Below are 23,763 nucleotides of genomic sequence, written 5' to 3'. Positions count from 1 at the left end.
GGTAATAAAGTAGCCACCGATCAGTGGAAAATCTAATTTATTTAAAAATGGAGAAGTTAACAGTATTTGTCAAGTGTTGACATAGCCACTCAAGTGCCTCAACAGAGCTCTGTAATGTCCAATGTACCCAACACTTTGGGTTCTTAAATCCTCACTTGCTCTTCACTGTCAGATTCATCCGGAGAACTGGGTGTTGGGAGTTCATCAAAGGCGGCGTGTGGTCCTACCCTTGTCTGCCCAAAGCACGTTGCTATCACATCGATTGCCAGGCTAGCAGTTGCTTTCACTTCCTCTTGAGAAGCTCCAAGCAGTGGATTGACTTCAACCATGTCTACAGCTGAAAGCATTCCTGTGAAAAATGATTTACAGCTTTGTTAGTTACTGTGGAAAAGAGTAAAATAGCTCTTAAGAGGGTTTCTATTGCAGCCTTTCATTCATTGCAAGTCTGACACCTACTCTGCCCCTTGGACAAGTAAAATTGGCTCAGGTAAGGGATGAGGTTATCATTCATAGATTCATAGTTTGGTTTCTTTCTTATATCATCACTACCTGACTCATTTATGCTTTTAGCATTCAGGAAAACTAAGTTTGGTCCATTTACACATAGGAGAGGAATGTTTTTTAATCTTGCTTTCTCCCAGTCTACAAGGGGATATATAAGAATTTCAACATAGTATTTTTTTGCTATCCTACCTGTAAAACTCTGTTAATAGACTCTTATGTGGGTGGGCTTTGTTTCTTTTTGTTCTCCTTTTTACTGAAAATAACTTATTGTTTTAAACACCTGAAATAAAAACTCGATGGCATAAGGAAGAAAGTCCTCATATGAAGTCAACTGCAATATATATTATTGAAAACTTGATTTGTTAGCCTTAAATCCTTTAAGCTGTTTAAAACTGATTGCATTTTTTTTTTACTCCAGATGTCCATTTTCAGATCTCACCTTGTGTGTTTAGGAATAGGGGCAGTATTATGCAGGAAAAGAAAGTAATTTTTGGCATTAGCTGTTAATATATTGTGTATTTATTTATGGCAAGTTGAAGCTGTTGATGGTTAAGCTGCTATGAAAACCAGGGGTTCTGCCCAACCATAGGACTTGTTTTTCCCTTACTGAAGGTTGGATTGACTTTGGAGGCACCTTAGCTTTGAGTACATTTAGCGTACTGCACAGAAAAAATAACTAATGTGAGCTCTATGTTGTTTCTTGGGTCCTTGCTTAGTCCAGTACTGCTGGGGAGCTTGTACCTGTGTTGTGTATTTCCTCTGTGATGTACATGCCTTCTCTGTAGGTTAAGCCACCTAGAACAGGAGTCCCAGTTGCTGGAGCCAGCGAGGGGTCAAAAGCATCAATGTCAAAACTCAGGTGCATTGGTCTCTGTCTCCTGAGAATAAAACAAGAGGAGCAATTTCAGAACCATCATTTTTTTTCTACATGTATTTCTTACTGTCCAAGCTGATCAGCAAAAGTAGCATCATGCTTCATGATGGTAAGGGTACCCCTAAGTTCTATACCATGTCTCACATGCATCGGGAAGGGGTTTTTAGAATTGTTTTAAATACATTTGTACTCCAAAATAATCTCTTAGCTCAGACCTTTCCCAGTACATACTGGGAAAGCAGAAGTTTCTTTCTAGTTTCACAGAGCATCCACTCAGGTATGATTTGGCTGAAATATTTCAGTTCAAACCATCTTACTTCATACTCATCTCTAGTCAGAATAACATGTATGATATAATTCATCCCTTTCTCCTTTTGTACAGAAAGCCAGAATGAATAGGGCAAAAAGCTGAAGCATTCATTTGTATGGTATCTAGGAAGCACCACACTTGATTTCATAGACAGCTCACCAAGATAAATCAGACATTCTGCATTTTCAGGTCAGTAGTTGGAAGGCTGCCTCTAACCTCTTTCATCAGCTAGTTTTACATGGCAAAGCTATTAAAGACAGTCTCAGACCTGAAATATTAGTTACTGTCTATGTGGTCTGGCAACCAGTGACAGTTAAATAATTTAATTGGGCACTGTTTGTCAGTTGGATGAGCTGTTTAAAATGATAGACCTAATGGGGATGCTCAGGAGGGAGAAGTAGCTGGATTAACAAGTTTACTTGGCACAGGTTCAGCTAGGAAGGATGCAGCACACCTTTAGATACAACAGCATGTACTACAGGCACATGGACCTTGTTCTGCTTTGGGGCTTTGTTCTATCCTGTGGTGAGAGGTTACCCTTTGTAACTGATCCTCTCCCTGTGTCACCAGACTAGCATGATGTGCTGTCTGCTCTGCTTCCTCTACCTTGAAGGCTTTAGTATTGAATACTCCTTTAGTATTAAGGGAGTGGTTACAATGAACTGAAATTGGCAACTGTCATCAGGCCAACCTGTGTAGAGCCCAGTCTAAGGAGGAAGCCATCAAATGCTTCTACTTCATGTACTAACAGCTGAATTCAAGTTACTGTATACTTTTTTTTTAAGTAGAAGGTATACTCTAGGCTCTTGAAGCAATTCAAATGTCCTGTCAGACTGCAACAAAACGTAGAATTCCACGAGAAACAGAACAAATCATATAAAACAGAGCCACAGCTGTAGTGACCAATGTAACTTGTCTTTGGCTTTTTGCCAAACACTGAAATGGTTTCAGTGCAAGATGTGGAAATCAACAACTGAAGTCAATGCTAAGACTACTGTTTACTGGACAGTGTCAGTTGTGTTGGGTCACCTCACATCAAGAGTGACCTTCACTTAACTTCCAGGAAAATAGATATTCAACAAGTGGATAAGAGTAAGTAGTTTGTATCAACTAATAGTTTGTTACCTGCCCATCAGTTGTTCAAATGTTCTTTCCATAACTTTCTGAATTCCAAGGCGATCAATATCCCTCATTGAAAAATACTGGATGTCATACTTCTTTAAAATATAGCTGTTAAATTAAATAAAAAAAAAATATCATTACTGGCCTAAGCTTAAATCTAGTGACCCTTGTGAACAACATCTACAAAAGTCCTTTCAATCAACTTACTATTCAGCAGGATCCACGTCCCTCAAACCAATGTACACAATATCAGATGCTGAAAGGCAGGGCTTTAGCCAGGAGAAGCCAGGAAGTTGTGGTACCTGCAAGCAAGGGTTTGGTATCAGGTTAGCTTAATAACAAAGGTAACAAAACTGTATTTACTGCCTCCTTCAAAACTTTGTGTTTATTCATAGCATCTGTATAAACAGAGAAACTATATCACTGGAGAGTTACCTTATCTTTGTTGTACTATTTTACTTACCTGAGTTGAATAGTAATGGATGAAGTTTAACTTTTTCTACATTTTCCAGTTTGAAAAGGAGGAATAAAGAGCCCAAATCCACAAGCAATAGGTAATTAGCATCAGTCAATGTAAGGGGGAATGATAAGAAACCAGGTACCCAATGCAGTTAACTTCTAAAGTGCATTTAATGGTAATGCTATGAAACTTACCCTATACATCACACTTAAGTGGAAGAATAAACACGAAGGCATCTGTATCCTTTTAGGAGAATCACCAAAAAGTCATGCAAACTTTGTTGCAAAAACAGCATTAAAGGTGGACAAATCCAAAATGGGAAGACGAAAAAAGAACAAAACCCCTGAGCTTGACAAGAAGTTTGGCCTCTACACTGGGCTATATTGTACTGATTTTTAATGTATAAATCAGAAAGCAGGCCTGGGACAGCAAATGAAAGGTGACAGTCGTCATTTTTCAGCTTTGATAATTAAGTAGTCATGGTATGTAAGTATAAAAGTCCTTCAATTACTAATAGCTACTGATTTTAGGAGTGCTCTGAAAATGGCTACAGCCAACACAGCTGTCAAGCAGCAAGAAGGCTTTGTTTCCCTCTTACATTTCTCAATTACTAATTCCATTCTAGTTAGAACATTTGGATTTGTTTTTAGAGGCTAACACACCCACATCACTGTATTTCATTACATTGGGATTAAATAAGCAGTATTTGTTACTCTGGGGAAATGACCCGAAACCTTTCTGAACAATGACCTGAAACAGTCATGAAGGAGGATAAATGAATTACAGACAACTAGGAAAAGTAATTCAGGTGTCAGATAGGAAGCTGTATCTGGAAACCCCATCACCACAACGTAAGTCAAGCACAGTATTGATAACATTGCCAGCTACTCTCTAGTATCAATCATTTAGAAGATTTAACACTGCTGTTTTTAATCATAACTCTTGCTCTTTAAAGAAAGAGAGTGCAATGCCTTAACTTCCTTTGGTAGGCTCTGTCTTGACGTGGGTGCAATAGAAGAGGAGCTGCTGCTAGTAAAGCCAAACAGGGATCAGAAAAAGGTGCAGGCATTCTCATGGCAAGCTATTAATAGAGGTTTTGAATGGTTCCAGGAGCCATGAAACTAATGCTTGGTTTGCAGAATGCTAGATGTTTTCTCTTAAAGCAACAAACTTATTTTAACAGGCTGTTTTTTAAAACCCTTAGTGCCACTTTGCCTTGAGGAATACCAAACAATGCTCCTGGGAAGCTAACTGGACAGACAGGGAGCAGCTGACAGCCTGTGAATGGGCTGTGCAAGCAACACTGGGGTTTGTTCACCAGGGACCTGGCCAGATGCTTTGTTTTATTTCATAGCCATGTACATCACTGCTATACTTTGTGTTTTCTGCTACATGGGGACATTTAATTCAGTAGAGCACTGACCGTGCTCCTTAGTCCTGAGTAGGTAGAGGACTCTGAAAATAAGTGAGGTAACACCTAAACTGAGGGACTTGAAACAGCCCTGTGCTAATTTGAGCAGTTGCTGCCACATCAATTCCCCAACGCTATGTTGTGCCAGGACAGCTGTTTGTGGGGTCATAGAGTGAACAAGGGCTAGGACTTGATGGGTCTCAAAAACAAAACAGAGAGGCAGTGCTCCTCACTCAGCTCACATGCAATCCCACAAAAGGTTACAGCAGCTAAACTAAGTGGCTGGCATGGGGTCAAGAACAGTCTCAACAGACTGTGTCACCAAGAGAGACGTGTGTTACCCTACCACCTCTGTCTCATGTCCCCTTGATAGGGAATGAAGAACACACAGCCTGGAGCTGCTGGAGGAGCAGGAGCAGTACCAGTTAGTAGAGCTGGGTAATGAATCAGGAAGCTAAAATGTAAGCATGAAGGCTATTTTGCCCCTTTTTTTAGATTCTCCGAGGAGCTGTTGTTTCATTCTGGTTCTACAAAACAATTTAGACAGGGAGCCAAGTGCTATAATAGCCTTCCTGAGAGTTAGTGATGAGCAGATCTTGTGACCAGCATTTCTTATTCTGCCTTTCTTCTCCTTCCTCAGCTCTTGAAGAACTTGCTTTGTTCTGTTCTCACCAAGACAAACAGTTCACCTTAGGTGAACTCCAAGATTTACAAAATGTTCTTTTGCTTCTTCTGTCTCTCCTGCAGAAGTAGGTGTAGTTACCAAAACCAACCAAACAAAAAAATCACCCTCTTCAACTTGCAGCAATAAACTATAACTACAGTAACTTTTTATACTGACCTCATGTCATGTGGGTTTTTCAGGAAACCATGTTAATTTTGCATTACTTTGGGAAATCTTAACATGTTGGTAGAAACCATACAAAAATGATTAGAAAGGGGAAAGTGTAAAAGCAACAAGTGACTGTTGCCTTGTGGGTAGAAATTATTCAAAAGAATTTGCAGGAGAAAAGCAGAAGAGCTTTGCCAGATGATGCTAATTTTGCTATGCCAAGCAGGTACTAATGAATGGCATCTTCAATAGCCATAAAGACATTAATCATCCTCAGTCTTACTTGGGAAAAGCATATTTCCATCAACACACCACCCTCCAAACTTTATCAGAGAGAAAAAAGAACCTTAAGAGAAATGACTAGCAGTGCAAAGTGCCAGAATAAAATAGGTTTTCTACAGCTCCAGCATCTGTATCTCACGCTGCAGTTGCTAACCCTGTTCCCACTCTCCAGCATAAGCTTGAGCAGAAGCAGATTGTCATATCTAAGTTGCTACTACAAAGGCCTCTGCTATTAATAAGACTATTTAACAAGTTGTCCCTGCGTGTCTCCAGGAGACAGAGTTTGCAGCTAAGCCAAAAAGGATATGTAGGGTTTAGGTCAACCTACTGATTAGCATCTTGACAGCAGCAAAACCAGCCATGTACATCCATGTGCCCCAGTAAGCAGCTCTCTGATAATCTGACCTCTTTTCCAAATAAAGACTATCTCTTTAAAAGCATCCTGCAAGCAAGTATACCTGTTGTGATTGGTAATATTTGCCAGTGGAACCTAACCTAGCGCAGCCAATAAGAAAGATCATGCAGCAACAGCCCTGTCAGGCCCCAAGGTTGTCAAAACACGGAAAAGCCAAACTAAGCTGAAGAAACATGCAAAGTATGCAGGACCCAGCTGCTACTGGAGGTGAGCTCAGCACAGCTCTCACAGGCTCTGCTGCAGGGAGGTTCCCTCTTGTGCTGACTTAGTAGAATTGCTGCCATTGCACAGCCACAGCACCAGTTCCACTCATCACACTGGAATGGCACCATAGTCAGCTGCTGCATACACCTTATGGGGACTCTTGCTTTCTGTACAACCCACAAGGGTGCTAACAGTAAGAACAGCTTTTTCTCCTTGTTTCTAAGTGTGTGCATGCATACATACATGTGTGTTCCCACACAGGTGTACAGACATGCATATGATACACAAATAGTAGGCATCCTTGCTGGCACCTTTTGCAGCAGATAATAAAGCACCTCACAACAGACAAGTAAAATGCTCAGAAGATTCCATGTAAGCAGAAGTACAAGCAGGATACTTACTTTATCTTGAAGCTCTCTCAAGAGAAACGAGAGAGGTTGTCCATGGAGGCTTCCCGACTGAGTTGTGAGAGGGGTGTTGATATCAGCGTGTGCATCCACCCAGATGACACCAAGGTGTGGGCACTGCCGCGCGTGGCCACTGACAGAACCCAGTGCCAAGCTGCCAGTACAGGAGGAAGATATTTAGTCACCATTTCTGCTTCAGAACAACTACAAGGACAATGGGAAATCTCTGCAGTGACAGAAACATTTCAGGTTTCAACACGTCAGACATCTGTGACAAAGGGTGCATCCCATACGAATGACATGACATGCCACTGTCATGGTATCAGGAGGCTCCAAGCAACTCGACAGGAGGACTGTTATCAGTACTGACAGACAAGAAGCTCTTTAATCTTCACTCGTCCTGTCTCTAAATGATCTCTTAGAGAATCTAGTGCATTCACTCAATTCTTCTGTTCACCCATTTTTATTCCATGCCTGACACAAACCCCTACAGCTCATTCTTACATGTCCAATGTTCAACAATTTCTCAGCCCAAAGGTCAGTGAAAAAGAGAAGAAACGGATTCACATGGTAAAGATACATCACAAAATGGTCTACCTGCAGGCATTACAAACCCATCCTAAGAGCTGACACCTTTGAGAGCTGAGGGGCAAATGAGACACACCTCTAAACACTCATGGATAAAGAAATTACAGAAGTTCCTAAACAGACCTGATCACAAACTTTTCCAAACAGGAAAACCTCATTTGTATGTCTGCAGGTCATAGAACAGTCTGGGATGAAGCAGCACTGTCTCAGGAGATCAGTTTTTGTAGCTGTCTCTGTTCCATCTCAAAAGCCCCAGCAATAAAATCAAAGTGTTGCTGCCTTCTGGTATTGTCAAGAAATGACACCATCCTCTTATTTAAATTCTTCTACTCCAAGTGTCAATCTGCAGCATGCACCACTCATCACTCCTAGTTCATCTCACCTGTGGTCACCTCCTATTGTCACGCAGCTGTGTCCAGCAGCTACTGCCCTGCTTACAGCATCGGCCAGTATCTGGCTGGCCAAGCCCACCGACCGTGGGTATAAAATCAGGTTGTTGTACAGTTCATCATTTGGAACTTGAGTGAAATTCAGATCTCCAAAGTCATACACTTGACATCCTGCAAACACAGCAGCAAAAGGAGAAAGTGAGGTGCTTACCTAAGTGCTCAGAGAAATGCTCAAAGTATGATGCCTTCACAAAATCAGTTCAGCAAGCACAAAAGGAAGAAGGGGAAGGGAGTGGATTCGTTTGACTGTTTGCATGCTCTCACAAACAACTGTGTCACTTGACGGATTAGAAAGCTTACAACAGTGTTGTTGCTTTAATTCAGTGATGAGATAGGAGAATCACAGCATGGCACCCAGAAAAGTGTGATTTTTTTTCCTAAACTATTTCTTGGCAAATGTAACATGAAAAAGACATGCCATCTTCCTTCTCAGTTAGATTGCATGCAGCCTTAAATGAAGGCAGTTGCTCAATGATGCCTAGGACTGCATGTTTCACTAACTGTACCTGAGTCCTAACAGATCTTTCCCATTTGCAAGCCCAGGAAGAATCCAGGCACAAAAGTGCCAAAGTTAGCAATAATGGAAATTTTCTTGCAGTACTTCTAGGCAACTCCATGAAAGACACGCAAGTGCTTAGTTAAGAGAAGGTGTCTGATTTTCTCAATGCAAGGTGTCCTAGAAGGCATTTTAACGTGGGGGCTTTGATCTCAACCTGTTTTGAGATCCTCTTGTTGCCAGTTACAATTTCACTGTCTGTTGATGCCTGACAACATTGAGTCTAAGAGTTGGCCTTTCCTAAAATGTATTTCTATCTGCTTAGCCTGAAAAGGAGTTACTTCACAGATTAGGAAATGGGGCAACATTTTTTAGCGTTGGTTCCCCTCCTCCACCCAACTGGGATCTTACTTAGCTGCATGTAAAATTTAATTCTCTTTCATACACATTATAGAGCTTCTTACCCTTTGAGCCTCTGCTGTCCATTATGTGCTTTCTTAACAGTCATTTAGACATTAAAATTTCTAACAGTATTTCACAGGCCAGAGCCTGTTTCAGATAGACTGTTGCCGTAGGCACTTAAGAGGATCGTAAAAGCCCTAAGTATTTACAACTACATCAACAGCGACTTAATGAGTCAAGACCACCCTCACTACCAGTCATACCTGTCCCATTTGTTCCTCAATCACCAGTCTCCCTGCAGTTCAAAGCATCCAGGCTGCAGCCTGACGTTTTGCCTTTAGCCATCCTTTTCCTAATAGGGCAATTTGAAAAACTGAGGCAAGCAACATAAATAAACAGCCCACTTGGTGCTCTGGGCTTCCTGCTTAATTTCCATTAAGTCATTAGTCTAGTCTAATGCCTAGGAAACAGGCTCTGAATTTGCTTGGTGGAAAGAACATAAAACTAGCACTGGAAACAAGCATGACTTTATTACAATTTCAAAAGGAGTTTTGACTAGGGAAAAGAATGAAGGAAAAGAGTCACTTGAATTAGGTGTCTGGGAAATAGGCAAGCATACTTTTAGAGGCAGGGACACAGACGACCATGTCAGGATATTTGCTAGGAGAGCACGTCAGCTGAGCACAGCTGCCTGAACAAAAGATTAAATAAATATTGCCTCAGCAACTCTGTGAGAAAACACATTACCTGCAGAGACTTAAGCAGTAAGCAGGACTGTAATATACCCCTCCCTGCTTTTCAAAAGGCAACACAGGCACACAAAAGCAGTTTTATCCTCCCTTAGGCAATACCTAATCAGCCAGCAGGATGATGGCTCTGGAATTTTGAGCCTATTTTGTTCAGATTTGAATGTGCTATCTGATCTCCTTTGACCATTGACTTTACCTTGTTTCATTTTGCTGCTGTGCAGAACCAGAAAAAGAGTCGCAAGTCCCGAAATATTCAATGAATGTCAAAATTCACTTTTTTGTGTGTGCATGCCTTCCTGCAAGGCCACTTCTGAGTAGCAGTGTGCATTTGTGTATTTCAGGGTTTGATGAATGTACATGACTGAACCTGGCAGACAAGTCTTGGAAGTAAGGCTTCAATACATGGCATCATTCAATAGGTATCGCAAGAGCTTTTGGAGCTGCTGTACAAGTACCTCTGACATCTGTGGGAAGTAAATCTGCAGCTGGGAGCTGTTCAGCAACTTACACACTGCAGGACAAAGCATAATGGAAGAAAGGACTGCCACATGTTTTGCTCTTTTACATAGCACACTGCAGTATTTTTACCCATTAAAGGATGAAAAAGGATTAAAAGAAATTTTATCACGAAGCTCATCGTCTTTCATGACACTCAGGAACCAGTTAAAACACTCCAAGTTATGCTCAAGGCAAGCCAAACAGCAGATTCTAGCAAGAAGTTTGAGTTTAAAGAAGTTTGAATTTCAGAATATCTTTATCCTGCCTGCCTCCCAGTCCTCATTTTTAAGGCAAAAAGACTTGGTTCAGCTTCCGAATAAAGCATGTATTTCTTATGATCATATCAGGTTCATGAAGCTTACAATGTGGGTATGGAACAAAGAGACAGAGACACTTTTGGGGTCCAGAATTCTGGGATCACGTCCGCCTTTTGGACAAATAGTGCTCTCAGACCTGCATTAAGATGCACCTCCCTGATTTTACAAAGAGTCTACTGTCTGTTACAGACAATAGATGCTTCCAGTTTGTTACCGTCTTCAAAAGCTTCTTGTTGTTCAGATAGTTCATAAACTTTGTAGCAGCTTCTTTTCTCAGCTTTGTGCTTCCCCCTCATTTAGCCTGGCTGTCCTTACATGCTTGCTGAGAATAGCTCAAGTTTCCCAGGGTGATAGGAATATTTTCAACCAAGTGTCCCATGGCTATCTGATTAAGATACAGTTAATCTCAGAAGTACCCACCTATCCAATCCTTGAATATTAGTAGCATATTTTCTTCCTACTATGATTAAATCTTAGGGCAAAAGGAAAACTTAGTGGATACTGCACACACAAATAACGTAATTAAAAAGTCACAGTACACAGACAAATCACATTTCCTGAAGCAACTAGAAGTGTGCATGCACGTGTGCCCATATGAAATCCACATGTGCATTTGTCTTAATGCTTACTGAACAGTAAAAGGATGTATGCTAAATTAAAGTTACTATTGATGTAGTTTCTTCGCTTCTACTCAGATATTAGTCTGATACTTAAAATACCTGCATTGTTTTACATTTCATCTCTCTGCTTGCACATAGTTTTGTTCGAAAGAAATTACAAAACTAAATCTCTCGATTACACTATTTTGTCCAGCATAGAAATTGCCCAATGGATAGGCATGCTGCTGTGCATCATGATCAGGTGGATCTTGCTGTGATTTTGCTGTTACTGAAAGATTTATGTCATCTATCACATCAAACACTATGGGCATAATTTCTTTGGTAGTTGGGGCACTCTGTTTTAAGGTACTACTAGAAATAAACACACAGCTTTTAAATCACCGCAGAAAGTTACCATGAAGAACATATATGGGCCTTTTACAAGGCAGTAGCTCCAAGTTCTGAATGAATATAAGGAAGCTGGCTTTCCTATCAGCCCACACCTTATCTGAAAGAGCACAGCATCCACACCATTTGCCAGTGCAGCAGATCAGGTCGAGCCAGGTCTGAAGCTCTCCTTTAAATGAGAGATTACCATGCAGTACTTGCAGACTAAACGCCACAGACGTTTTGCTAGTAACTAAGTAATATGAAACTAAGTATCGTCAAAAAAAGTCTTCTGTTCCACTTCCAAATTCTAACAGAAACTAAATTCAAATGAAAACTATATTTTGATTCATTAGTCAATCACCAACAGTGCAGAAAATTTACCACCATCAAGTCCAGACAAATCAGCTTCATCAGCACTCTGGCTCAAGAGACCACTTTTTGAAGTGAAGAAAACAAACCCACAGGTTTGATTAATTTATTTCTGTTACAGGAGCTTGAAAGAGAGATTAAGGAGATAAAAGGTGTCAATCTGAATAAAGTATAAAAAAGATTAAAAGATGTATATATGTGCAACACTCCCTCTGTTAGCGTGAATGACTTGTGTGTAAAGGCAGATTTATTTACCCCTTCTACAGCTTAGCAGTAAAATCCACAAGGGTTCAACATGTCCTGTCCCCACACCCAACACTTTCATCAAAGCTGTTTGAAAGCACATTTCGGCCAAAATGAATACATTACCTTGAAGTGGTTTGTACAGTAGATCTTTCTGAGGTCAAATTGTATCAGCAACAGTGTGACCAGCAGAACTGGATAAGAAATCATCCCCCTGTACTCAGCATTGGTGAGGCCACACCTCAAATCCTGTGTTAAGTTTTGGACTCTTCACTAAATGAAGGGCTTTGAGGGGCTTGAAGCACATCCAAAGAAGGGCAATGAAGTTGGAAGAGGATCTAGACCACAAGTCTTAGGAGACTTGGCTAAAAGGAGACTCAGGGGAGATCTTACCACTGTCTACAACTACCTGAAAGAAGGTTGTAGCAAGGTGGGTGTTGGTCTCTTCTCCCAAGTAACAATCAATAGGACAAGAGGAAATGCCCTCAAGATGTACCAGGGGAGGTTTACATTGGACATTAGGAAAAACTGTCACTGAAAGGGTTGTCAAGCCTGGAACAGGCTGCCCAGGGAAGTGACAGAGTCACTATCACTGCAGAGCTATGTACATGGCACACACACATGGTGCTTAGAGACATGGTTGAGTGGAGGACTTGGCAATGCTGATTTAACACTTGGACTCTATGATCTTAAAGGTCTTTTCTAACCTATACCATTTTGATTCCATGAAATTCTTTTGACCAGAACAGGATAGGGAAAGGCCACATAGGCATTCAGCCAGCAGACCAGGGGATGGAGGGCAGCCATCTCTTCAGTCTGCAGCCAGAACTAGAACTTCATCTATGTATAATAAAATAAATCAACATTTTTCATAATTAGGAGTCTAATATACTTCTGAAAAAAAAGTAGAAATACAAATTAAGAACATATTTAAGGAAGTTTCCTGCATGCCTTTTCAAATAAGTCATTAATAGAGGCTTGACCCAGTGATGTTTGTAACTGGGACGTAAGATGCCCTTTAGCAAGCTCTATTACAACGGTAACATTCACTTTCTAGCATCTTAAAATAAATTTCATTTATTCAGTACCCACAGTAGGCAGTAGTTACTAGAGTAAATCATGTCCCTGCACAGATTTAGAGAAAATTTTCTTTGGTAAAAGCAGGTGGCTCCTAAGTCTGGGGGCATTTAACTGCAAAACACCTGGAGAGTAGCAAAGAAAGCCTCCCTTCCATCCTCCTCTACAAGACACTGCACCAGGGCCAGAAGCAGCAATGTGATAGTAAGAGATTCAATTTAAAACCCAGGCTCTCTGCTACCATTGCCCAATGACATGCTACTGTAACAGTGATAACTCTCCTACAGCAAACAGGCATTGGAACAAAAGCATGTGCAACGTAGGCTTGAAATGATCTCCTGACGCTGCCTGTTTACACTGGACACTGGTGAACTAGAGGTAAAAAAAACATCCTAAATTAATGGAGAAATTAAGTCTTTCCTCTTCTGGCTTTCTAAACTCTGCTGACCTGCTTTCAAAGGAATTTGGAAATCCCAGCCATTACTTCACGCTATGAATTATGCAAAAGCACTCACATGAAAGCATCACTCCTGCAGGCTGTTTTCTCAGATTACAGCCCATTTAGTGAATCACCACCGACACAGAAAGGCTCTTCAGGAAGCAATGTGTGTTACCGACAATGTTTACAGACAAACTTAACCGTTTTCCTTCCTGCAACTGAAACGAAGAGCTACAAGCTGTTACCATCCTTCGTTCCAGTATAAGCTCATTGGCTTACGCCACCGACTTTGCAATCCTTTCTCGGACACTGTCAAAATGTTCCACAACAGCAAACAAAAGACTCCATTCATTATGATCAGTGCATTCTGAAGCCTATTTTAAGACGGTTTTAAACCTCTAGAATTATCTAGAGAGAGTGTGTAAAAACTATAGAAATAAACTACACAATTTTGTTTTATATGAAATTAGGTTAGCAGTGTTCTCACTACAAGAGACCAAAACTTCAGCAGCTTAACTTAATCATAGCCTTCTTGCTTGCAAGTTCCTACTAGATACAGACATTTGATGGCTCAATAGGTTCCTGTCAGATCTAAAATTTCACTTCTTAAAATGTAGGTTCATGTCTCAGTAGTTTCCACCCCACCTTTTGGTATTTTGAAAGGTCTGGTTAAGACAAAGTTTCTTTATCTATACCTACATAAAAGATTTCAGCTCGTAGAACAGCAACAAACAAATCCAATTACAATTGCTACCCAGAGTTGTAGTCTCAAGCTGTGACTTGCATAAAGTAACATGAAAAATACTTTTTCCAAGCCCAAATCGAGCAGGCACCTCATTTCCCCTTGATGACCACTTATAACTTTAATCTCTTAGGAAATTTGGTGTGCTTGACCTGCAGAGGTCTCTAAAAAACGTCAGTATCAGGTGTTGGGAAATATTTGCACTGTGGCTTACATCACAGAGCAGACAAGGGTGCAGCTATTGCTGTCTGCCACTCCACCAAACCCTGCCCAAGTTCTAATTCCCTTCAAATAAGCTTAACCCAGAAACAGTTCCTGATAGCAAGCACACAAATAAGCTCTTACAGCCATAGGAAATCACAACACCAAAACAACTCTTCTCAACAAGCAACTTGTGCTTTAGATTGTTAGAGTAGTAAGTAATCATTATATTACTTAACCCAGGCAGGTAACACTTGAAAGGAAGGGAGAGAAGAATATATCTGCGATTATTAAATTTCTCTCCCTCCCTCTTAGCAGATGCAAGAAACTAGTATCAGATCACCTACTTCTCCATATTCAAATTAAAGATACAATTTATTTATTTTTATTTTGCTTCAGTGCCCCATTCCCTGCTTTTCACCAGGTGATTTTCTTACAGAAACTTCCACCTTCCACCCAAGAAAAATCCTCTGTACTGCATTAAAAAAAAAAAAAAACACACACACACCTGCTATACATCTTGGTCTTGAGTTCACAATGAGAGACAGGATGAAAGTTTCAAAGGAGAAAGCAGCAAGATTCTGTATACCACAAAGCAGTACTCCAGCTGAGGTCTTACCAGAGTCAAGTGGCAGAATCAACCTCTCTCAATCTGCTGGCTACACTTCTTTTGATGCAGCCCAGGATGCCATTGGCCTTCTGGGCTGCAAGCGCAGTCTGTTCATGTCCAGGTTCTGTCCATCAGCACCCCCAAGTCCTCTTCCACAGGGCTGCTTTCTCTCACCTTAACCCCTAGTCTGTATTAATACTGAGGCTTGCTCTGACCCAGGTGCAAGACCCTGCACTTCCTCTTGTTGAACCTCATGAGGTTCACCTGGGCCCACCTCTCCAGCTTATCCACGTCCTTCTGGTATATCAGCAGCACCACTCAGCTTGGTGTCACCTGCAAACCTGCTGATGGTGCACTTGATCCCACTGTCTATAGCATTGATAAAAATATTAAACAGTACAGGTCACAGTACAGAGCCCTGAGGGACACCACTCGTCACTGCTCTCCATCTGGAGATCAAGCCATTAAGCACCACCCTCTGGATGTGACCATCCAGCCAATTCCTTACCCACGGAACATCCCCCCATCAAATCTGTATCTCTCCAGCTTGTCAAGTAGGATGTTGTGGAGGACCGTGTCAAAGACCTTGCAAAAGTACAGGTCCTTCAGTACATCTTAGGTCATCCCTTGTCCACTGACGTGGCATTTTACCTCAAATTAACGTTTCTTTTAAAGCCAACTTCATGGATAATGTGCAACCTGGAATATATGCCAGCCAAAAGGGAGAGGAAAACAAATATCAGATCCATGACTGACACAAAGCTTTTCATTTTGAAGCAAAAACAAGCAGGTCATGGCCTGCCTCAGTGTGGGGAAGGGAAGAGAATCAGAGCAAGGAACACTCTGACTCCATATACTTTCACTGCTGGCATTTTCTAGTAATTTCTAGGGCTAATTTTTTCAGGCAAATATCAAAGGGTACAACATTCAAAGGGATAAACCATAAATGCTGCCAGAGCATACGCCCCCACTTCTAGGAGCTTGGCTTCCCATGCTCAAGGTGAGCTAGCTGATGAAGTCTGTTGTGAAGAAGCAACACAGAAACAGTCTCAATGGAGGCCTTCCCAAAACAGCTCTCCTCCAAAGCCTCAGCAGGAATCCTTCTGCCTGCCTGATTATCACAGTGAGCTCCTGACTGCTTTCCCTCAGAGCGAAGCAGCACCTGACCTTGATGCATTCTGACAACTGGTGTAATTTCAAAGACTCACTGCAGATGTCAGTTATGACCAACCCCTTTAATTGTGCTTTGGTTTTTGCCAAACCACAGGTCTTTGAAGCTAACCAATCAGTGTTTGAGGGGTAAACAGGAACAGTCCCTTGGATCTCCATTTGTTTCTGTATGCATATAAAGAGGTCAGCTATTCTAGTTCTGGAAATAAGATGCAGTACTACACAAGCATGTTTTACTGATGCTAAACAGGAGTGTTTGTGCATGCTTGTGTCTAAGGGAAGGGAAGGAAAAAAGAAGAGGACTGCCATTTACCTGTTCTGTTTCAGGGGAAGAAAGGGGAGGGTGTGTTTGGGTAAAGAATGGGCATTCCCACTTGTGCTTTGTAGGGCAGAAGACTTAGCTGCTAGTCTAACATCTTCATGCTATATCCTAACCATTTTTTTCCTGAGAATGCTCCTATCAAATGAATAGACTTAGTTTTGACAGTACTGACAGCAGATGAGATCAGGTAGAACCCATGAACAGCAGCATCTAATCTCAACAATGCAGATTTAACTAACATGCAGCTTAAAATGCCAGCAGTTATTTAAAATGTTATGTCTCCCATTTCAACTTTATCAATAGTGGAAAATGTGAGGAAAGAGTCTAAAAATGACAGATCCCGATGTCACCTATGCATTTCAGAGATGTTTGGCTCTAGACTAAACTTTAAAGTCTTAAAAAGTTAAAGCTTTGAAGAGAAACAATTGCAGTAAGAGCTAATGCAAAGCTAAACTAGATTCTAACTCAAGAGTACTCAAATTCCTGACAGATCTTGTTTCTAACATAAATGAGTCTTTGACAAACTACAGCTTGCAAGTCCAATAGAATGGTACAGTTCATCAAAGTCTTAAGGGATATAGGCAGCTATTTAAATATATATTTACTGGATGAGCTGATGAAAATTATTTGTGCAACACTGTGGCTGTAAATCTTACCAGTCTACATCTGCTTAACCTCAGCACCAGGACTTTGTTATGTAGCCCTTGGTGCATAGTTACACCAAATTCTTCACCTAAGAATATTTAGGTGGAGAGATGTAGAAAAGGCTGCTTTGTGATTTATTGTTAAGACTAAGACCAATCATATGAGCAATGTTGCAAGACAAAGTTGAATCGCTATTTTTGGCAGATGTCAGTAAGAGTCCAATGGTTTTAGGCAGAGCAGGAGTGTATTTCCAGTTACATGGGGGGATTAGCCACTCCATTCCTCTTTCAGAGGGGGTTATTCCTTTGAGTCACTACACCAACTTCCTGAATCCTATTACTGAAAGGTTTTGTCCCAGTCAAACAAAATAACAGCAACACAGTCATTCTCTTTGGTGAATCAAGCTCCACTTCTGTCTGCAAGCCACAGGTTTTGGCAGTCTACTAACTTCCCAAACCAGCAACTCTGATCCAAACTTTGTAAATATATTCTAGAATAATCCAAACCCAAGTTTGACTTGACTCAGCAACCCAGCCACATCCGGCTCTAAATAAATCGAAGAAAAAACCAAGCTAGGGAAATCTACAACAGTCAGCATACGAGAATGACTACTTGGGAAGAAATTTTATACTGAAGTTATTCCCATGTTAGCAACAGCAGAGGAGTTCTAAGTCACCTCATGGACTATGGTAATTAGCACAACAGCTAGCTGTTATTTATAAATATCTGATAATGGTCCCTCCCTCTCACCTTCAGGTAAAAGTACAGGGTAACACTCTGTATTTAAGGTTCATCTGCAGTAAACAGAAGTTGTTCAAGAAATTCTCATTTTAAAGAACTTCATACTTTGCATGTTCTACAGTTTAGGTCAAGTACATATATCATCTACCTTCCCCACTGCTTCCTACCAGAAGTCCAAGAGCCTCCACATATGACATCCATTTCTCTTTACTGCCAGAACAATGCCCAGCTCTGCAAGCTTTGAACCCCCTCCTCCTCCATGCCAGGGAGTTATGGGTCTATTTTCATACACTGCTTTTACTTCTCTGGCAAGATGGAAGAGTCCTTTCAGGTGTTAATATTTCAGTTCCCCTTAGGAGAAGAAGCAAAGCCAAAAGACAAACATCACCAAGATGAACAAAAAACCCCAGAGGCTGAGTCAGTTTTATTTTAAATTATCCCTGCTGCAGACTTGCACTCCTGCTGTTTTTTTGGCTTAGGAGCTGAACTCTTGCTGCATTAACTTTCCTCCCAAGTACACCTCAAGCTACCATGTTCTGGCTGCTTGTAACAAGGGGATAAAAGTCAAGTTAGTGGCTCAGATTCATCTCTGACAGTCTGGTACAGACTAGTGATACCATCTGCCTCTGAGCTCCCTCCTCATATTTCAACCTAAGTATAAACAAGCTGTTCACAGGCAGTCATCATTTTATGTAGCCAAGAATTTATCAAACCAGGTATGTATAGGCACAGTCTCTTTCAAGGGAGGGATTCCCATCCCCTGCCCCCACCTCAGAAGGGGAGAAAAAAAAAAAAGGAAATGGAGTTGCAACTCACAACACTGCAGTAGGACTTTGTGAAAGAAAATAAATTAGGACTGCAGTGAAAGCAGCAATAAAATTCCCTCCCAAACATCCCAGCAAGTGAAAAGAAAATGCAAAACAGTGAATAAAAGAAACAAAGGTCTTGGGTTCTCACTCCCTCTGATGCAACTTGAACACTATTGGCAGAAATCATTAAATCATGCACAAAAAGATAAAAAGCTATGTGGCAGCCTGATAGTCAAAGTAACAAAATATATGCACATAAGACTAAAAAAAAAAAAACAACAACAACAAAAAACAAACCACACAACAAAAAAATGCAGTGCATGCATCTTACTGAATGATCAATTTCAGAAGAGGCTTCAGAGCATATCCATTTAATGCAGGTCAAACAATGTGATTATATGAATGGGAAATAAATAAAATAAATCGCAATAATTTTAGGCAAACAGAAGAACCTGATCACCAGCAACCTCTACCACTTGAAACAAGCAAGGGCAATTTTGTGAGTTAATTCAGAGCTTGCATTACATCGACAATGACTCTGACTCTTTCCCCCATCTATACTTCATTAGACTGCCTAGAATTCACCCTCACACTTCTACTGCAAAGCATCATTGCACAGCTGGTCTCATGTCTGGTTCCTAGCTTCTTAAGACAAGGAAAATCATATTTAAAGCAGTCAGTCACATCTCAGTGGCTAATGGGGCCAAGCAACAACTCACACACACAGACCCTATTGACAAATACTTCAGAAGTAGCCAGTATAGATAGAAGCTCTGAATCTTAGATAAATGTATTTCTTCTTAAAATGAGAAACTGGGTCTGCTGCTGTGTTAATTTACCCACTCCTGGAAAACCAGCATCAAGGTCTCATAAAAATTATTAATTCTTTTAATGCAACATATAAGTGGAATAACCAAGTTAATGAGAATAATACCATAGCTCTATTGACTTAGTGTATGAGGAGGAAATTTGCAGCCTTAGAAAGACAAAGATAAAAAGTTTTACTGCCAGTTCAGCATACAGCAGCAGTCCAAGCAATGGTACTACAACCACAGTACCACAGGCATAGTCATCCTGCCAATCCAGGGAAGGAAAATCAACAGCCCACACACAAACTATTTGTTAAGTTTCTATGAACAACAGATGTGCACAATACAAAAGGCTGTGTGGTGGTGTCTTCCTCAGTCTACCACCCTACCCTAAAGCAGATTGTCTTTGCAAGATAAACAACTTCCTTGTGCATGCCGGTGACTGGCATTGTTTCAGGAAGGGCAGAGCCTGTCACAATCCATATGCCATCTGAACCTGTGCACATGAGAGCTGCAGAGATTTAAGCAGCAATAAATATCAAGAGAAAAAAAACTCTACCCCAATGGAAAAGTATATCAACAATAGGAAATAAACTACAGGATGATGAAAATTCAGAGCTTTTAAAAAACTAAAGGAACAAGAAGAAAAGAACTCCATGTGCATTATTGATTAATGAGTAAACAGTCTAAACAGTGGAAGTATTTTTCACCCACCACTTTGCCTTGCTTCATTTCTGTCTCCACAACTTTGCTCCTGGAATCCAGAGAGAGCTTATATTCTCCTTTTTTTCTGCCTTTTCCAAATTCCTATTGAAGTGAGTTTATCATGCAAATGAGGGTCACCTGTTGTTTTGGGTTTGGCTTTTCCTTTGTTCGGTTTTGGGTGTTTTCCAGTGTGTTTTGTGTGTGTTTTAGGTGGGCTTGATTTTTTTTTTTCTTTTGTTCATTTGTTTTTTCCCAAAAAAAAGAATTCTGACAAAATGGAAGTACTAGGTCTCAACTACTTGAAAGAAAATCCCAAGCCTTCCAGTATAAAATTTTGTCACTGATATAAAAATAAACTGCTGCCTGGAGTCTTGTCTAGAGTAGCATCCTCCTTTCAAAAATGGTATCTTGTCAAATAAACTGAGTTCAGTAACATCCAGACCTTTACTCCAGTATATAAGTTCTCTTCTAGACACCCTCTTACATGTTTGTAGAGTAATGTTATAGATCGTGCTCACTAGAATTCAAATATTGCTAAGGATGGCATATGTCTCAAATTTGCACAAAACAAGACAGAAAAAGAACATCTACTCATTTAATTGCAAATGAACTTTCAACTTGTAAATCATAAAATATGCAGGGTAAGCCTACAGGACTGCACAAAACAATAGCTTCTGTTTGAGAGAGATCTTATAATTCAGAATAAATGTGTTAGAAGTTTATTAGGCAATTATCTTTCCTCTGCATGCATCCAAACTCCACTGAGACTAATCACATATAGAGCATATAAGACAGTTCTGTGGTCCACTCATGCAATCCATCCCCATCATATGGTTTGCAGTAGCAATTTTAGAGTAATGATTCTCTATGACGGAGTTGAGCTTTACAAGTTTGTCTCTCATGTCCTGTTTCTAATAACCTTTCTGCAGGCCTCAGCTTGTAGAAATTACATATGTAGGAAGCCGAAGCACAAATCAGTGCAGGGATTTGACTGAATAAAAGTCATGTTACCAGCAAAAAGACCAGAAACTTTCCATCCACATAGTGCTGTTCACAAGAGTTTTCAGAGCAAGATTCCAGGCAAGATCTCATATGCAAATCTCAGGATTTCTCCAGAAATTCCGAATTTTGTCACTTGAAAGGGCGCAAGTATTTCAGGAAGAAGCAAAGTAGCCGGTAATGAATAGGGCACAAGAAAACAGATTATGTGGAAAACTAAGGAACACAGTTAAAGGCATTGCCTGGCTGCGCCGAGCGCAGATAATGCTTTAGACAGCCTCACCTTTCTCCAGCTTCTCTTAAGTCAATACAGAACAGTACACATTCCATGTGCCAGTGAAGACCTCCGTGTGCCAGCGCAGAGGACGCGGAGGCACACCCAGAATCCAGAGCGCATCACAGGCGGTGCGAGCCGGCAGCTCCGGCCACCTCTTTGTCCCGGAGAGCCCCGCCAGCCTCGGGTGCGCTCCTTCCGGGGCTCCACCACGGCATGCACAGAGCCGCTATGCGGCAGAGTTCACCTTCCCAACACCGCAGAGACATCACCTCTCCCCGGGCACCAGTGGCTCGGAGGAATTTCGGGCGCTGTGAATGGAACCGTTTCCGACTGATCCTGTCCGTTCCCCCCGCCCGGGTTCGCAGCAAGCGGCTGAGTCACGCTTTACCGAAACAAGTCGAGAAACGGACACCGCACCAGGGAAGAAGGAAGATTAAGAGAGCCCCGCAGTCCCCGCCACCCCCCACAAGCACTGCGCCCCGCCTCACCGAGTCCGGCCAGCCGCTCCACTAGCCCCGCGGCGCGGAGGGTAGCGGGTCCATGATCTACTCCCCGCCGTTTCTGCGAGACAAAGAGAAGGGGGACGCGTCAGCCAACACAGCTCGCAGCCAGATACGCCGGCCTTGCAGAGGGCAAAGGAACCGAGCGGCTGCGGCACCGCCGGGCTCCCCCACAGGGGTGATGCGCGCTCCCGCGATGCTCACCTGTCCCCGGGAGAGCGGGGCTCCCACCAGCGCCACGGAGTGTGCCTGCCGGGGCCGCTGCAGCGCTGTGTCTGCCTGCTTGCGGAGGAGCCGGGCGAAGCTGCTGCGCAGGGCCATCCTGGGAGCGCGGACAAACCTCAAAACGATGCCGGCTACCGCCGCGCTCCTCTTAAGGAACCCAGCGCCGCTTCAGCCCCGCCCCTCACACCCCCGCGCCGCGCGGCCAACGGCAGCGCGCGTGCCCGGGGGTGTGTCCCGCCCAGCGCGGCGCACGCGGCTCACCGCGCGACAGCCCGCGGCTTCACAGGGGGAGGAGAGGTTGGAGCGCGGCGGCCAACGCCTTGCACCGCCCCTGGGCCAGCACCGCGCCCGCTCCTCCTCCTCGCCGGGGTTTTTCCACTCCCAGCCACCGCTTCTCCAGGCTGCTGGTGGTGGACAGGGCTGCTAGGGCTGGCCGTGGGGGTCACCGGGCTGCCGGGCTTTCGCGGCCTTATCCGCGCAGTTCCCCGGGGCGGATGCAACACCGGCACGCTTCTGCCGAGAGGAAACGGCAGGATACACCGGCCGGGCTCGGGGTTGGGGCAGCGGCACAGCACGCTGGGAGTGCTTCCCACGGAATATCGTTTCCGTCGGAACTGCGGCCACTGCGAGATACAGGCCCCGGTTAAGAGTGAAACTGTGGAACTTGCAACTCCCAGCGACAAAACATCACCAGTCGAGCTCTCGAGCTGGCCGCACTGGGCTCCCGAGAGACACCTTGCAGGACCCCCCTTGGCTTTACTGGAAGAAAACTACTCATCTTAAAAGGCTACCTCTCCAGCACCTGCCTCGAAAATCTTGTGTCTTGGCCTGAGACAATTCACAAATTCTGAAAGCTCCTGCTGTTCCTACAACCAGGGCACTGGGTTACAGATTAACAAATTACTTAAAAACTATTACCTGCCCTTGCTTTTCCTCTCTGTGACAAGGCAAAGTAACTCCTCCTATCAAATGTGCAACCCCACCTATGCATCTGAAAGGCAATCAGCATCCATGAGAGATGACAGGAGTGCAAATGTGGTTAAAGTGTGACTTGCCAGTCCCGGCCCCCCAAAATAAATCCACACACACTTTTGCTTCTTCCTTTTAAGATTTCCAAGTCCTCTGTATCTCAATCATTCACCACACCTCTTTGTTAACGTGAATTGCCATCACCGTTCCTGCAGGAGCTCACACTTCCCTTCTGCCACTGACCTCATTGTTTTTAATTCTACTTCCTACTCTTATTTTTTTTCCCCTCTCCCTGTTCCCATCTCCTAGGCTGCCATGCCAAGAGCTTCTACCTATTCAGTCCTTTTCACCTGTCATTTTAAGCATTTCTTCCCTTTTTACAAAATGTTTAACTCTGGTTTCAATTTATTATTATTTTTCTCATTTGCACTCCATTTATAAACTTCTTTCACCCTCATTTAAACACCAGCATTTTCTCCTGTGTTTCTGCAGTTCATTGCTTTCCATTATTTTTTTTACTCTGGGCCAGCTCACCTTTTAAAAGCTCCAGCCTATCCCTCATTTTGGCTCTTGCCTCAAGGTGATGTACTGCACACCTCTGC

At 42.4% G+C, this 23,763-nt stretch overlaps 1 protein-coding gene across 1 annotated transcript; it reads right to left on the bottom strand.

The window, feature by feature from the left end:
* Positions 1–143: 143 nt before the first annotated feature.
* Positions 144–22,288, bottom strand: ARG2 (arginase 2). The gene is made up of 8 exons (XM_054400184.1): positions 22,172–22,288; positions 21,956–22,028; positions 7,792–7,969; positions 6,816–6,975; positions 3,018–3,112; positions 2,814–2,918; positions 1,246–1,382; positions 144–349 (listed from the first exon to the last, which is right to left on the bottom strand). Exons 1-8 carry the CDS (start codon positions 22,286–22,288, stop codon positions 144–146), a joined length of 1,071 nt encoding a protein of 356 aa, XP_054256159.1.
* Positions 22,289–23,763: the final 1,475 nt, after the last annotated feature.

Source organism: Indicator indicator, chromosome 4, assembly GCF_027791375.1.
Source record: "Indicator indicator isolate 239-I01 chromosome 4, UM_Iind_1.1, whole genome shotgun sequence".
NCBI classification, from domain to species: Eukaryota; Metazoa; Chordata; class Aves; order Piciformes; family Indicatoridae; genus Indicator; species Indicator indicator.
This window is presented reverse-complemented; position numbering and strand designations above follow the sequence as displayed.